Source organism: Saccoglossus kowalevskii, chromosome 14 (assembly GCF_978046115.1).
Source record: "Saccoglossus kowalevskii chromosome 14, keSacKowa6.1, whole genome shotgun sequence".
In the NCBI taxonomy this organism is placed as follows: domain Eukaryota; kingdom Metazoa; phylum Hemichordata; class Enteropneusta; family Harrimaniidae; genus Saccoglossus; species Saccoglossus kowalevskii.
Genome location: NC_140654.1, coordinates 21,683,706 through 21,701,678, shown reverse-complemented (window position 1 = coordinate 21,701,678; position 17,973 = coordinate 21,683,706). Strand labels below are relative to the sequence as shown.

At 36.9% G+C, this 17,973-nt stretch overlaps 1 protein-coding gene across 1 annotated transcript in view; it reads left to right on the top strand.

Annotated features, from left to right (window-relative positions):
• Positions 1 to 17,973, top strand: part of LOC100370378 (adenylate cyclase type 8-like) — a 139,434-nt gene that overhangs the window by 75,611 nt on the left and 45,850 nt on the right. The window contains exon 3 of the mRNA XM_085507528.1: positions 13,015 to 14,774. Within this exon, the coding sequence (XP_085363654.1) occupies positions 13,015 to 14,774 (1,760 nt within the window). The remainder of the gene's footprint in view (positions 1 to 13,014; positions 14,775 to 17,973) is intronic.

The following is a 17,973-nucleotide window of genomic DNA, read 5'->3' as shown; positions in this document are numbered from 1 at the left end:
ATTATTTGTGTCCAAAAATGTAAATGTCATCGAGACGGTAAGTATGATAATATCATTGCCCTAAGCGATTAATTTAGGTTATATATGCTGTTCCGGATTCGGTTTAGGGTGGGGAATCCAGGGTTTTAGACCGGATAAAGACATTTCCAGTGTAGAATTTGATCAAAGCAAATGTAATGAACAACGATTCAATGATGAATAAGATCAAAGAACGGCCGGGATATTTAATATATTAGCACATGGTGTCTGCTGTGGACTTGTTTGCTCTCAGATTTGAGGCTAGAACTGATGATGATACTTTGAAGTAGAGTGTACTCTCTGAAGACCCAGGAGGCAGCTATACATATGCAAGGTAGTTTCTATCTTGTTCTTCTTCTTTGAAGATGAGTATATTAGGTTTCCCAGCAGTGCTATGTTAAAACCGATGACAAAATAAAGAGGTTATGTTTTAAATTAAATAAAACCTCAGACATTTCCAATTTTCAAATTGATATGCCACTAACTCATAGATAATCTTTTTTTTAAGTAATTGGTTCTGGTATTTTTTTTTGGAGAAAATATATGCATCAGTCTTCAAATTATATATTGGTAATCATTGGATCTGTGACAATGTTTGCATACTACATGGTTGAATCTAAGCCTAATGTAAAACATGTTATTAGCTTATTATTTGTAACCTGCAATCTTATTGGAAGCAATTTCTAAATAAACGGTAATAATTATGGTCGGATTATACCCAATAAGGTTTTCCAATCGATTTATGTATATACACCATACTTTTAATTTATAAGTAATATATTTTTTTACAAAAATATGTAATTATTTTTTTTTTATTTAATTAGAATAGTTTTTTGATCATATCAATTACGGTATATTTATAGAATATATTTATTTACAATTTTGAAAAAAAGCTCGTAATATATTATCTGTAAAATGTGTTATGAATCGCCATAACAAATTTCTACGCATATATAGCTTTACCAATTCTCCAACCTCCATTTTACAAAATTGTGCCATGTGCCTCACTTCTATAATTTTGAGCGTCAGTTGCAAAATAACAATGTCGTGTTTTCGACTTGATTAAACGTTGAAAGCCTCTGGAGTGAATATTGCCTACAAACTGCTAGGAGAAAAACCATAGCCTTGTATATGCTAGAGAGGGATTATGTACAAATGGAGACGTTGATGTACGTCAACCGTATATATATCAAACGTGATTTTAAAAGTTCGGAGTGTTTCCACGTCTATGCAGCTTGGCGGTTCGAACATACGACGTCCACTTTTGGGAACTGTGCCAGATTATCTCAACTGAAATAGACATGTGTAGGATGCATGCGGCGCCAGTTGTCGGATTCGTGATCAGATATTGAGACCCCCCCCCCCAACCTGACATATTGATAATCACGTTTATGATTGTCTATGTTCAATACAGTTATTATGTAATGATTGACATGATCGCTGTCAGTGTGAGGTATTTTGCTATTACCGCACAATCAATGCATTATTCGGAATTGTCAAATGGTCATTCGACTTGTAATGGTAACATGAACATTTACAAGATATAAGCGAGCAAATCGGAAATGTACATGGCGCCCACAAGCATCTGCAGATATCAAATCAGGTACAATGACGACCACGGCCTTCTGCCGTGACAACCTTTGCAATGATGTCTCCGGGCATCTAAGGTGACGAACACGGTTATCTGCTGTGTCGATTCAGGCGTCTTCAGCTGTGACAGCAGGCATCTACATGCGGTGTCGAAGCCGACATCTACATTATTGTTTACTGTCGCTTTCGCTTAGCTACTGTTAAACATTAATGAAACAAGTAAGCAGCAAAATTCGTTTTCATTGTATAAAAAACACATCGACGGGTGCCGAATACACCAATAATACAAATTCCTCAACTTGCATTTCGTAGAATTACACGTGAGTAGAAAATCACAATTTCATGGACCTCGCTTATGTATCTCCGAGTTGTCACAAACCAACAATATACTAATCCTATGACTAATGTCACCACATGTACTGTAAATCTCTATGAGAATAATTGGGGTCACATATGGGATTAGTGAAACAACAATTACAAATCCCTTTTCAGTGGAGAATCTAATCCGTGGCTCTGTGTTGTTATTAATCAAGGAATATATACCTTAAATTTATCACTATGTTTTGAAAACATGGTACCGAACCGTGGAGGCCATTTTTTAATAAAAATTCCAGGAAATTTATAAATCGAATAACAACATTATAGTTATATGTTTGATATGACTTTTATCACAGTGCCATTCCAGTGCGTATATTTCATGTCTAGATTTCAAGCCGTGCCATTTATACAGAATGTTTTGTTTTCAGTTAATTGTTTTCAGATTCAATTTAGATAAACTTAGTTAAAAGGCAAATTCAAAATTCTACACATACATTTTCAGTTTGTATACTTTATTCATTCATTCATTCATTCATTCATTCATTCATTCATTCATTCATTCATTTTCTTCAAAACATTGTTATTATCAGGCAACCAACCAGCCAGCCAGCCATAATCTTGTTCCATATATTTAATAAAATGCATTATTTTATTTTTCATTACAAATTATATGAACTATTATTAAGACATTGGAATCTAATTTTAAAAAGTCACATTTCCTAATGCAGACACTATTTCATTCCACTTAATACATGCGCAGGGTCATCTGAGGCGATTTTCTGCAAGCAGAGAAAAGAGCTTGTGTACGTCATTCAGCGTCATCGAATTCGCCCCAGGTTTGTGGTGATTTTATTGAGAGTTTGTTTAGTTTTAAAGGGATGTGTACTCCATCTCACTCAAGGACCCGGCAATGCTGAATATATTTAGAAAAAAATAATTGTAATATAATTTGTGTGCGGTTGCAATAACATGATTATTCCCGCCATGTTCTCTCCGATCTTTTATAAGTGAGATGCATTTCATGACGGTACAACTAGCATAATGTAATAATGTCAAATACGTCAGATATCTGGCTTCGATACAACCGAAACATTTATCTACAACCGGGGACGGAATATCGTTTTCTTTATATTTACGACGCTAGTCTCGAGACGCGTGTAATATACAAGTTATGAACATTGTTATTTACTTCCATGTCCCATTTCAGCATGTTTTCCCACACCCTGTGGGACAAAATGGAGGGAGTCACTAACCACGAAGGATGTAGATAGACAATATTAAAGATCTCTTCAGTAGAGCGCATTCTTGAAAGTCAACACAAACGTCACAGACGGAAAACGGACACTTAAATCTCCTGGCGCGCGTGCTAGCGTGACAACCAACAATACAAGAAACGATAACAATTGTCCTAGCCTTGTTTGTATTGATTGGTACACGGTAATTGATTTCTCATCTTGTTGTATTAGGGTCTAATAGCTATTGTTAAACATATTCTAATTCTCCACTAGCGAATCGCTAATTTCGAAAGTTATGTTGTGATTAAGTGATTTCCGTGTATCATGTTATCGTGGCACATCAGCCATCTCGTAAGTGAAATAGACGAAAGAATCAAAAATTGTATGTAATAAATTGTAACTTGATTGGATTATTGTCGCAGTGGTTAAATTTCAGCAGAACGTGATATAAGTGTTTCTTTTGCCATTCCGGTAAATGTTGTTAAATAGCAGAACAAACAACATTGCGCTTTGATTGCTCATACAACTTAAATATTGAAATGGAATAATAAAATAACTTCATATACACTATGGAGTATTGTAAATATATTAATTGAACATTAATAATTACGTAACGTTCTATGGCAAAACGTGAATATTACACTACACCATCAAAAGCGATGACGTAACGACGGATCTAATCGTGGCTTACGACGGAAAAAAAACAAATGAATTGGTTATACGTTAATCCTTTTCATGTGCTGCGCCTCTAGATTTGGTTCATGCAATAATGTACATCGTGGGCAATTAACGGTTACTATGGTAATCTGTTATTCAGAGCAACATATCCAATATCGCAAGCTGGATTACATGCATGCGCCACTCGAATCTTGTAATGGATTCCGGATTTTATTGAAACTGTATTGAAAGCTTCGACACCGTAAGATGAATGTGATTTTGAATATTTCCAATGTGGAACAAATTAATATCGAGCGAAACATATAATATCTGCCTTCAAAAGGACCTAGCTGTGCAGTCAAATTTTAAGTGAACAAGAGATATGAACTTAATTATTTATAATCATGATTCCGTGGAAAATTAAATAACAAAAGAAATATAATTTGAAAAGTGTGTGGAAATTATTTGTTATTATTTGAGGTTGTATATTGTATGTTAATATGTCCTAGATATCGCGTCGTTTTCACGAGTAATGTTGGTATTTCGACATGCCGGGAAGATTACTGGTAAACCCGTGCGATCGATGCATATGAGTCCTTCTTTATCATACGTGTTTTGAATATTTTGGGGAATAATCGCGAACGACTGTTTCGAGCAGTAGTAATTATTAAAGGCATAACGCACGTGTCTCCGCAGTGCGTCGTAATATGGGACAGTCCGAAATGCATAACACATACCTTGATGTCACATACTGCCGAACTTTGTTACGGTAAATCTGGTTTATGTTCACCAAGTACACATGGCTTTCGCGTGAAATAATACACCGCTGTGCCAACGAAATCAACATTTAAGACACGAGCAATGATATATTCGTATTCGGTGTCATTTCAGCAATTGTTTCATTTTCAACACACCGTTCTCTAACTTGTCCGGATAAAGGAAATGTTCATGCTATAAATATATAATCCCACAATAAAGACACGAGTGATTACTGTCAGGTGTCGTATCGCATCAACCCGAAACGACGGCGATGAATGTTGCTATTCTTGTGGCAGTCACGAGAGTCGGCTGACGTAAACCTAAAAAAAATATCGTGGGATTATCGTGGGACATGGAGGTATTTGAATATTTGTTCATGTTTCTTTGACTAGACTCATTCATACAGTCACATTTCTTCCGAATTCCACGCCTATGGTGTTGTACTCATTAGGTACCCACGTGTTATTTAGTGGACTTTTGAAACTAAACATTCCGTTCCTAGAAATAATTCACACAATGGACAAACCTAAACTACATATTTGGTTTCCTGAAATAATAGTGTAAATAATATTATATTATACCAGTGTGTCACTGCCATCAATGCATCATTGTGATTGGTTGGGAGACTGTTTTAATTTATGCAAGCCATGGTTAAATAGAGCATAATGCACAGTTATGGTGTTCCAAATAAGGCCCCAGAATATGAATGAAGTTCAATTTGTAAACAAATAAAGGGAAGGGCATTTAAATTTTAGGGAAATTTTGGGATAATCTCGATAGCATGAAGATATTATATACATATTTTATTTTGGCAGTGGTTAAATAAAAAAAAAATGTACAACCTACAATTTATGCATGCTATTCTTTGCGACATGTTTTCGTTGTCTGCAACAGACATGGCCGAGTATCGTGTTCGGGAGCTGTCAGAGCAAGATTTTCTTGCAGAAACCGAAGAATTCGTGCAGACGGAGAGAACGAAACGCTTTGCCGATTTTAATGAAATTGACCTTGACGATTTCGAAACACAGGCTAAAATGTATGCTACCGGCTGCAAAATTGTCACGTTGCAGCATTTCAAAATGTATTTGTCCAAATTGCAAAATGCGTTGTTTCAGAGGCCCCGTGTAAATGTAACACCCACTGACACAGTCTGGTATTCGTGAAAATAAATTGGGATCTATGATGAAAGAAATTTCGATAGCAGTAAATTTGCACACATGTTTTCAAAAATGGCGCACAGTGCGCGCTGCCGGTAATGTTCTGCCGATGATAATTTATTCACGGCTATTCATATGTAAATTAAGCGTTGAGCTTGTTCAGTTCATTCAATTTCTAATTATTTGCTAGTTTCTTGCGTCGTAGAAATAAACTTCCTTTGATTGTGATGATATCTAAACTTGATGTGCTGTGCGTTTCTGTGTACTGAGCGCGAGTGTGTGATAACAGCTTGAATACTGGTTCCAGGGCCCATTTCATCTGATCACCGTGTCGACCAGCCGATGCTCATTACACGTCGTTCGAAAACGACTCTTTCTAATTTTGTAAAAAGGAATGTCGAAAATGCTACAGAAATGAAGTTGATATTGCACAATTCACTCCATTTATATGCACTCGCTGCCGCTCGTGCATATATGTCGTGAATTGTGCAATATCTCGTGGTATACCCGCCTCCGGCGGTGGGTTATTGCTTAAATAATACCATTTGTTATGCAAACCATCTCTCAAATATGTTTGTTGTTGAATACAGAATACGGTTTTGAAATTGTCTGAAATTTACACTTCTACAAATGCAAGATATATATGTTGCATGTCATTAGAAAAAATCTAGCAATGTTTGTTTGTCATATTGCTATACTTTCACACTATTAACTTGTTAAGTCAGTGATAATAAATTACAAAAAAACATAATATATTTTTGATATAATGTGTTACTTTATTACATATATATAAACACAAATAATAATGACTCTATGGTGAACATAGAGTATTTCATTCTTCTTTAAAAGGGTCACGCATTTCCTTGTATGTGCAATTTTGTAAACTATCTATACGCACAATATATTAACATGAATGTTGGTACCTAAGTCATTGCCATTGTAATGATGTTTTATACATGAAAGTAATCTATATATTACTCACACAGTACTACATTTTATTTGGGACTTTATCACATCTGCTTTTATAATAGTACCGATAAATTGAAATTCATAATTAAAGGCAGTTTCTATTTTACATGATTAGGAAGTAACATGAGTAGTTCATTGATCTATCGTTGCTAAAACATAAAAATTAACTGGCCAAAATTAAATCTTCACAACAACAACAACAATTTTTTCACAATTTTGAAACCAATAATCTAAATACAAATACTGAATATCACTGAATATTTGGGAATCACTTTCTCCAATCTAAAAAGCTACAAGCTTCTCATATAACAAAAAATGTTACAGCTTAGAGGGATATATTTGTTTACAAAAGTACTTTATATTCACGTCGGCATAAGACAATGTTATCAAGTATGATACGTAGTCATGATTCTAGAATATACCTCAAATTGTTTCACTAAAATGAGAAGAACATAGTCAATTAATTAGTAATAGAAAATGCATGAAATATCCATAATTTATTATTTATAAATAGCGTTATTTTACCCAATTCCTTCTGAGATGTATACAAATCATGAATTTGATACTGACAAATGCAAAACTGTCAGTGCTTTCTCTTGCGTCAGCGCTATATGGATAAGTCATATTTAGTAGTGACGCAATAAGATTAAAGTTGCATAAACTGATGGCATTTTAAAAATAGTATGTAATAATTACATAAAGCCACTCATGTCAATTCTAAAGCTAGTACTTTCAGGTTTTCGTACACGTCTCGTATCTGGAAGGCAAATTTTATTTATCTCACTGATGTGAAAATGAATAAAAACACCTTTTAAAGTGCAGTGAAAACACAACTGCAAATCAACGCTTCTGCGATCTGCGAGATCAGACTGATAATCGAGCCTCTATTGTACAGCATAGCTCAGGTGGTACCGTCAATATAAGCTCCCAGGGTCCACATCCTAGAGCATAGTTTGTTCCGTTAAATCGTTTCTGTCACAATACTAAAATAAAAATTAATCCAAATCCAAAATTATTAAACATGAATGGGCCTCAATATGTACCTGTGATCATTATATATACGAACCAGTTTCCCGTTTCTGACAGCAACGTACTTTCCTCTCCATGAAAGCTTACACGATTCTCATTAGAAAGGTCAATTTAAAGATCCCAGTATCACTTACAGTAACTTCATTCCACTTTTCCTTTGAGTTTACAACAAAATCATATTTAAATATCAGTCAAATAATTTAAACTCAAATCCTTGTTGAGAAAACAACAACACCATGGGGACCTTAAATTAAAAAAAAAACCTCTTAAATACGCATAGTAAAGTGCCGATGATGACTTACCACAAACAATCGACAGCCCTGTGATGAGGGTGTTTTTGAGTCCCAAAGAATGATAGTGCATATGCTACGTCAGACAAACTTTAAATTAATAATTTCCAGCAGAATAATGTTGTTTTTTTCCGCTTAAATGGGCATGCACGATCAATGGGCTCTTGTGAGTATACAGTTATAAATGTGTTCTTCAAATTGTTACCTGCTCCAACTGACACGTTATTTTTTTTTTTTTTTTTTTTGGTCATTCTGTTATTTGTAGACCGAGTGAAAACTAGATAATTTAGAATATGTCATCGATTAGTGGTAAAAACAACAAAAGTCTTGGTGAACGATATTTAAAAAAAAACAATATTGGCTATGTTATAACGTAATCCGTCATATAAAATGAAGGGTAAAACTAACTTGTCTCACGACAGTCTAAACCTATCTTTGACAACACATTCCGATTGCTCTAGTAAAATATATCATCATATTTGCAAGATCAGATCAAAGGGAAATAGAGAAAAAAACGGAGGGCCATTATCATAGTATGACATACACAAGTCACTTTTACTTAGTCCTCGAAACACACGTAAACACAGAGGTATAAACATAGGAATTACTGTACAGGTAAACTGCATACAAGCTGTGAATAGTAAGCATTACTAAAATGTGCAATAGTATCGTAGTAAAGCATCATTAAAACGTTACAGTATAATGGAGTGGGGTTTAACACAAACTCTCAAGCATAAAATGCATCTAAGGTTGTTGTTTAGGTTGTGGTTTAACACGCACCTGTTACAGGTTGTATTTTGATTCAATACCCTCTCTATACAAGATATTGATCTGACGCATATTACTGTCCCTGTGGCTACGTACGTTCAGCATTAACTGAAATTGACATAGCGATTTGAAAACATTTGAATGTTAGTCAAACACATCAACATGATCGATATCATTTTACCAATGTCATGCGCAGCAGACGGGTTTGCTTACATTTCAATTCTAATGGCAGGTGAGAAAAATGAATTTTTCTACAAAAAATATTATATACAATATTTTCGCGTGTTATCTGTAAATTTACGTTAAAATCGTTTAATTTATCCGTACAGCTGCGAAAATACATGTCGACAATGTACACCCACGTTACATGTGCTGGCATATGAGTGAACCACTGACCGAAAAGTCGACATGTCACTGAGAGCTGAAACGGAATTAACACTGCCGTAAAACTCGGCTGTGAAGCTTATCGCCAAGTACATAGCATTTTAGTCTGTGTCGCGCGTACACTTGATGATGAAAGCATAAATAACCAGAGATAACATGCCGAAATCTTTAAGTACTGTTGTCATATTCTTTCCCGTGCAGTATGCAAGTACTGCTTTTTGAGTTGATAGAATATTAAAAGAGGAGGCAGTGAAAATAGAATTCCCGCTGTTTTGAGTCGAAATTTGAAAACAAATTTCAGCACAATTGAAAATTTTAATTTTACTTGAAGTGTGTATTTGTAAATCTGGTACACACATACATATTTCCAACATGCCCGACGTCCTAAACTTGATCCGTTAAGCTTATTAGAGTAAGTTTCCATCAATGTCAGCAGGTACGTTCTTCGAGTAAGGTGGGGGGGGGGGCTCAAGTTACAGTAGGCGATACACTACATGATAAGGCCGAATCCGATGCTAAATTAAGATCAAGTTCATCGGCAGAGTCTCACCGAGGTAATTGCCAATTTGCATACTTTGTATTTTATTTCGAGATTTCCAATTACAAGTTGTAATTGCTATGTACTCTGGAAAAGTCACACAATCATGTACTACTGGAAATTGTCGTTGATAGGAAACTAGAAGCCGCGAAGTCATTGTACCGCCGTGAAATGAACAATCAAATTTACGTTGACCTCTGCATTTAGCAAATACTGCGTTGTTCTCGAAAGTGATCCATTATGATTTATTGTAATGTATCTTAATTAATTTTTCTGACATTTTCTTTACATTGGCAACTGCATGAAAGCTGTAAAGTAATAAATGTTTAGATAACTAGCAAAATGGAGTGGCGATTCCACTATAATAAGAATACGTGGCGTTGCGTCCGCGTGACGTTGCGTCTTGAAATATATTATCTAACTATCTTGAATATTTGCATACTCGTAATATAATGTATCTTAATTTATTTGTCTGACATTTTATTCAAATCGGCTACTGCGAGAAAGCTGTATAGTAATAAACGTTTAGAAAACCTGCAGAACCGCGAAAGGGAGTGGCGATTCCACTATAATAAGAATACATGGCGTTGCGTCCGCGTGACGTTGCGTCTTGAAATATATGAAGTACCTGTATCTTGAATATTTGCATACTCATAACTATTACCAGACTTTTCACTAGCTAATACTGTTTATAATAATATTTATATGAATCTCTATGTGTTAACATTTGGTTTTAGCAAGATAAATACATTTAAGTGCCTATCTTTGTTTTTCAACTAATATGTGAGTTGTTGAGCGCAAGTACGTAACTAACCGTGTTATATTACATACGTTTTTCGTCGACCGATAAAATGACATTTCAGTAACCTTGAAAAACAACTACTATATGCAATATGCATGTAGTCCGCGTACACTATTCACAAGCTTAATTTACTTCGTTGTAACCCCGGGTCATATTAAAATGTGTAGATTGATGGCGCACTTTTTACATTTACGAATGTTAAATCAACAACTATGATGGCGCTCGTCAACTGCGAATGCGGTGATTACAAAATATATGTACCCAGCGGTTTTTTAAAAGCTCTCGGAAGATATACGGGTGAAAGTGAAATATGAGTATTCATTTTATTTAGGTATAGATTTTATGATTCTTCCTCAAATGATCGAATCGATAGACACGATGCGCTTGAAAGAACAGTAAAATTGGGACCAATAATCACTATTCATGCTTTTCAGAAACGTCGAGTTTTCGGGCTTCATTGAGCAGAAAAAAATGACACCAATTTCTCGTCATTTCACAAACTGCTAAAACACGTTTTTGCGATTGCACGGATCGACTGGCAGCAATTATGTTATTATTAACGCGAGTGTATTCTAATTTCAACGTATGGATTCGACAGAGGGGGAAAGGGGGTGATTTTATTTTGTCATTAAATATTGAAATATTATTCACTGAATACCCCTGGGGCAGTGTTTGTGTACAACAACATTTAATAGGATTGCCAGTAAAGAAAAAATATAAGATGGTATTATTTTTAATCAGCGTGTCTATATGTGCGTGCGTTGGCCTCGGGCGTTCGTTCTAAGACAACATCGCATCGACGATCAAGCAAATTGTCTGTTGGGTACAAGTACCGAAAGTCGAATAATCGCGTAGCACAAATTCGATCTGAAAGTTGATTAGAACAATTTGTTCGGCATTGCTACAGGGACGTGTCGGGTGGCGATACAAAGGATTAATTTCAGTTGCACTACTCAAATCGAGGTCAAAATACCGATGTAAATTAACGTTATCATCCACCAATCATGTAATGTTTATTCTCTGCTACCCGCCCTTCGTCGTGAATATATTAGAATTAAAATGGAATTGGGGTAACTTGGAATTTGTTAGACTATTTTGGTAATAGATACTGTTTCACTAGATATTGTGTTATGTTGTGAATGAGAAACGTCGTTTTACTGGTTTTCGTTCGTCGAAAAAAAAAAAGCCCAAAGGGAATACAGATCAGTTGGAAGAAATCCAAACATTCACTTTTCGGTTTTTCATTTTATGTAACGAATATATACTAGAAGATCAAGTTTAGTTTACGATCAACCATATTAGTGACGTCTAACTAAAATACTAACAAAATCAATGTTGTTGTATTACTCATTATTTGGTATCCGTGTTACAGCGCAACTAGTAACAATATTCTGTATACACTTCCTGGATTGAAATTTACGTCGTTTGTACACGATCCAGTTGGATAAAAATCTTAACCCAGGTAGATTAATAAAGAATTATTGATTATATATATTTTAAAGATACTTTTTAAAAAGCAAAAAGCGACATAAATTATTATCAATCGATGTAACCGTGTAGTGCACCCTCTAGAGTCAACAATATTTCATATAAATCACTACATTTGGACATACGTTTTCTAACCATGAACTAACGAAGCGGATGAAATCTGTTGAAACGACACAAATAAATGAAATACGGATATGCACGTTCATCGTGACTAAACCCAACCAATCAAATACCGCAGGCACATTTAAACCTGTTGCCATGGGATCGAAGCGGGAGTACAAGATATGTGAGTCTAATCTGCACGAGCAGATAACATGACGTCATAAAAACATGCGTGATTTAGATATAATGACAGGAATTTTACAAATCGCTTGCGCATGAACGATCTTCGAACAATCGCGTATATGATATGAAAATTTAAATGATGACGCCAATGCTCGATTTGAACATTTTCCATTACCATGGCAACCACGTCGGATTCATTCCCGATAACTAGAAAACGTGGCATTACGCAATCGTGTATGATTGCTGATACGAACACGGGTACATGCTCTATTAGTCTACAACGATTCAAACGTGTTGGGAATGTTTCTCCATTACGGGCTCACATTTCTGACGTGACTCCGGGAAAGTGGAAATCGTTCTCGGTGAGACCTTTTTTTTCTAGCACAGGGAAAGGTGTATATTTTCGTTACGATTGATCGCTCTATTTATCAGAAGTGAAAGTCATACATGCCGAAGAATAGCCATGTCATATCATACGTATACACCGTCCAGGAAGTCACTGTATAGTAATGTTTATATGCTATCAATGGCAGTAAATGTGCTGCCTTTCTACGACGCCACAGTTACAGGGAAATACTTTTATTTCATTAGCGCGTGAAACTGTGAGGAAATGCATTTATACTGTACTATTTACTAGCCAAATCAAACTTTTTTTTTGGAATTTATCACTCGAAGAATTTTTCCATCACTTTAACACTTGTGTTTTTTTCTCTCTCTCTTTTCACAGTCATATGTTTGAACAGCGCCATGAGTGATAAAGTATCAACCGGATCGAGTTCCCATGGTAACGAGCTGTTAATTGGCTCGTCACAACGACCGGTGCCGAGTGAGACTTTCTCGCACAGAGCCAGTGTATCGGACAGTGTATCGTCTTTAGTTTGGAATACAGGTGATGACGATGAGGAGGGTGATGATGTGCGATTCGTTGAACACAGAGAAGCTCACCACACCGACCTAAAAAGCGCAGACCATCAATTTAGACCTAAAACAAACGCGTGGACATTGGAAGGCGTCGGGTACATGGTCGCTTCTCCAGCAGACCACTTACAGGATGGTAACGGCAGAGAACGCAAGTGTAGCACAGACTACGACGACAATGAACATGATGCTTCATCGATTAATAATAATGTTGCTCTCTGCGCAGACAATTCAGGAAATTTTCTTTTTAACAAGGTCGACCTACCAATTGAAGACCCATTTTGCGACGACGTGCAATCGCGAAGTCAAGTTGACTCGGTAACTAGTAGTCCTTTGAAGTCGTTTTTCTCCGAGGATCGCGTGGGGGCAGGACTTTGCGGTACCCCCGAACCGGGAAACATACGCGGCGACGTGGGCGGGTCACGCCAGGGGCTCAATAACAGTTATCACACCCTTTCAGTTCACGAAAGTAGCGAAGTTGGTTACATTTCGAGTAGCAGCGAAGACGCATTGAAACAGCTTTTGAACAACAGTGTAGATGTGCCCCCATCTAGCGAGGAACTATTAACTGACTCGGATAAGCAAAGTGTAAATGATATGGACAATCATGACGGACGCAGATCTCGTGGTGAAAACACAAACGAGCAAAATGGCCAGAGTACGATGGAGATGAACTTACCGGGGACACCTGTACCGGCCGAACAAACACCTTCGGCCATATTTGAAATCGGCAGCCCGGGTTCTACGGCCAGCGAATTCAGGCCGAAGCGATTACTCTGGCAAAATGCTGTTAAACGATTACAACTTGAAACTAAGCGAGCATTAGAAGGTGGGCTCAATGGCCGTAAAATTGCTGTCACCGATGACTATATCCAGGAGTTAAACAAAGAAATCTCACACCGAACTGGTAGTTTCAAAAACAAAGAAACACCTAAATCGCGGAAAATATCCGAGGATGAAGAGAGCGCGAGAGTTGATGATCCAGTAGAGAAATTGAGTCGTGAAGGGGAAGATTTTGTTGATGTAGGTTGTGTTTACCGTGGTGTTATTGTGCCAACCCTCAGAAAGTCTTTCAAAAGCAAAGAAATTGAGAGTCTGTACCAGCGTTACTTTCTCCGTCAGCGACAGAAGTCGCTGGTTTTCCTCAACAGTGTCGACTTTTTACGTAAAGTAATTATGCTTGTGCTGTTTCTAACCCTGGGCTCCAGCAAGTTGGACGTTGGACAAATTGTACTATACGCGGTATTTGTGCTTTGTAGTTTGACAATATGCCTCCTTGTACAGTGGAAACGTTTCGTTAGCCAGTTCCTCCAATGGGCCGGCATAGCCACCTGGTGTTTGTTGACGCTGCAGTCTGTCCTTGCTTTGACGCACGGGTTGGATCATACCCTCGAACCTTCGCTATCCGAAGGGATCTTGTATGCCCTGTTCACAGTCTTTGCCACATACACTATGTTGCCGTTGTCTCTGATATGGGCTATTCCAGCAGGAACGTTTACGTCCGTCCTCTATCTCATCGTTCAAGGCATACGAGTTGACATGGATGGACATGAGCACGTTGGTAGACAGGTAAGTGTTTGATTTTGAACATCCATCAACATAACTTGTCATCAAAACAGACATTCACTGACTCGTCCCGCACCATTTACTTGTTCATATTAGAACACAGCTCGCTTAATTATTTATTATCGTATTCGTTTTCAATTTATGGTCGCATTCATTTGCCTAAATACGTAGCTTATTATACATTTGACGTTATTGCTTGAAGTAATGTTTGTACTGGCGACGCCATATTGGCAGAGGTTAATAATGATGTTCACATTCGGAAACATAAGGCAAGCAGCTCCACAGATGCACGTACACAAATAAACGTAAATACGTAGAGGTGGTATGAATTTTGGAATGTGTTTATATCAAAATAGGTGAATTGACACGTTTTGACGTTCATATCTCACTGTTATTTTCATTGTTGAATTGCATTATACGGTGACGCCTCCATGTGTCACCATAGTAACGAACTGTTCACATTGTGTTCTAGTAAACACTGACACGCTCCTATGGCAACTGGCCTGTTAATAATATGATACCGCTATTTGGCGATGGAGGATGTAATTCGAGTTTCACTACTGCATGGAATTCGCTATCAGTGCGGTTATCAGATTGTACAATCTCGGAGGGCCCTTGAATTTTCAATCACAAATAATTGATTGATTGATTCCCAAAAATCATTTTTTTTAATCCTGGAAATCATGGGTTAAACGTCAAATTACAGAAACTATCAACTCTCGCGATATTTTAGTAACATTGCTAGTACCGACGATTTCCATAGCTGACGTGAGATTATATGTCGCGTTCGTTTTGTCTTGAAAAACAACCTTCTGTGTGACCTATGACCTGACAGGAGTCAAAGCAAACTGTGTACCAGAAGGCAACTTGTGTAGTGCTCTACAAAGTATCAAAATCTTAAATTAGATAGCAAACCGCAACCCGGAAACGTTGATTTATATATTTGAGGGTTTCGGTGTCGCGTGGTATTTGTGTCCGAGTGTCTAATTAAATCCTCTTTTTTGATCTAGCCTCGTTCGCAGCCTGTCGTGTATATTAAAGTGAAACAATTAAAGTCGATTTGCGCAAGTCTATATTGCACGCAAACTGGTAATCCTAATTATGAACCATTTGCGAACGAAATTACATGAAGCCGGCGTATCCGAACGCCTATCAAAAAGCGATCAATTTGGGACATCTGCCGACTATACACGAAATAAATCGTGAATCCATTAAACAAGTTCCAGGCAGACAAGAAGTCGAGGGTGAAGGATATCTCTAAAGACTTCGGTAGTTGTTGAAATCGTTCTCTGTTTAATATGATAACAAAAATCACTTAGTGCCCACCACTTTCCTTTAGTACTTGGTTCAACCTTAATTGCGTTTCAAATTGCTCCAAAGAAATTCCTTTCAAATGCAAACTATTGAATGTTCATGTGTTATAAAATACGCAGTATCAGGATTGCAGTTTCTAATTCCCCGGAAGTAGATTATTCATACATTGATTAGTGACAGTACTCAATGCACAATAATACTACAGAAAATGTAATGTTATCACAGGCTGTACAACAGTAGCACGTGACTATCGCGAGACTGTACGTTGTTGTCGGGCTATACGTATTATAAGTGAAAATAAGTTTAATAATAATACATTATTTATAGAACTATATAAGTTGAGCTCTGTTCATGTGGTGAAATACTATCACACGCCCTGCATATTTTAAACCACAGATATGAATATTTTAATGGTCATATGACGATATCCGAGAATCGTTGTTGGCAGTTTAATGTCAAACATTCAAATTTAATAAACTCCCGTTTCCGTCACTGTCGCATTACCTCGCATTTTTCTTCATCGTCCTAAGAAGGAAAATTCATGCGCAGTTTTGACAATATCTTTAGAATTAAAATATATTCACAACACGGCGTAAGTGTAAAAAAAATTACGTCCACACACTTCCGAATCGTACATTACGCGATTCCCAGTTGCTGGGAAACGTTATGTTTCTACATACTGTAAAGGGGGTAATTATTCACTGGGTTTTAATTTAGCTTATTTCGCTGACTGGAAAATGCGATAAATTAAAACCCAGTGAATATGTAAAATTTAGCATAGAACACATCTAAATGACGAAAGCATGAATTTAAAACCCACTGAATATGCCTGAAATGGTAAATCAATGAAATTTAAACCCAGTGAAAATTAGTCATTTTACAGTATTCAAGTTAAAGGGGGAGGGTCGTCACCTGCGCACGTGCGGGATTTGAGTCCCAAGCGACGATAACAACACACGCTAAAAACGCAAAGGCTCATGGGTAAACGCTTGTTTGTAAACAATGACGAGCTATGGCCATCTGGCGCATGCGCATCCCCAGCTTTAAGACAAAAACAGAAAATATAAATAAATATTATCCCAAAATTAAGTTCTACAGGAATAATTATGTTTCGGTGTTTTCCTGAAAACAATTCTTGTGGTACACGCGATAACCGTAAAATCCTCGTTTAATTACTTATAATCAACGATGTTTCCCAATGCACCATTCTTAATGATTGCTCTCATACTAGTCACACTGAATAGGTGATTTTCCGTACATTTGCGAGATCTCGCGAGATGCATGAAAGACGCGCGTCGAACGTCTGCTGTAAAAATCGAACGATTTGATTTTCAACTCGAATTTCTTTATTTCGTAGCTCACACCGACCGGCCGATCTTCGACGGGGGAATATTGCTTCCAAATACCCTTACTTAATCGAAATTGCCTATCATCAAATGTGGACAGCACATTATTAAGCATGGAAATGTCCCCGAAATACTTTCGCGTTTGTTGAATCCCACGCGATGTTTGACGCCACTACGACGCTATGACCTTTGTTTGTCCTGTTTTTACGTTCGATTTCACGCATAACGCGTGATTCTCTCAGTGAACCGAAAATGGTCTATTGTATTGTATGAAGAGCGTAATACTGATATATCGGCGATGTGTCATGCTTCATTGTAAAACGTTCAAGTTCCCGTAATGTATTTTCAAAAGAACAGATATGAAAAAGGAAATTTAAAGCTGACTTTACGTACATCAAAACACTGATGTCTTTAGATGAGCAGTGGGCTGTACAACGCCTCGCTGACATATTTTATTTTCTCACAATCACATTCGTGCGAATGCTTCTGCATATGCTCCATAATAATGACTTCAAATAGACTTTCCATGAAAACAGAGTTCA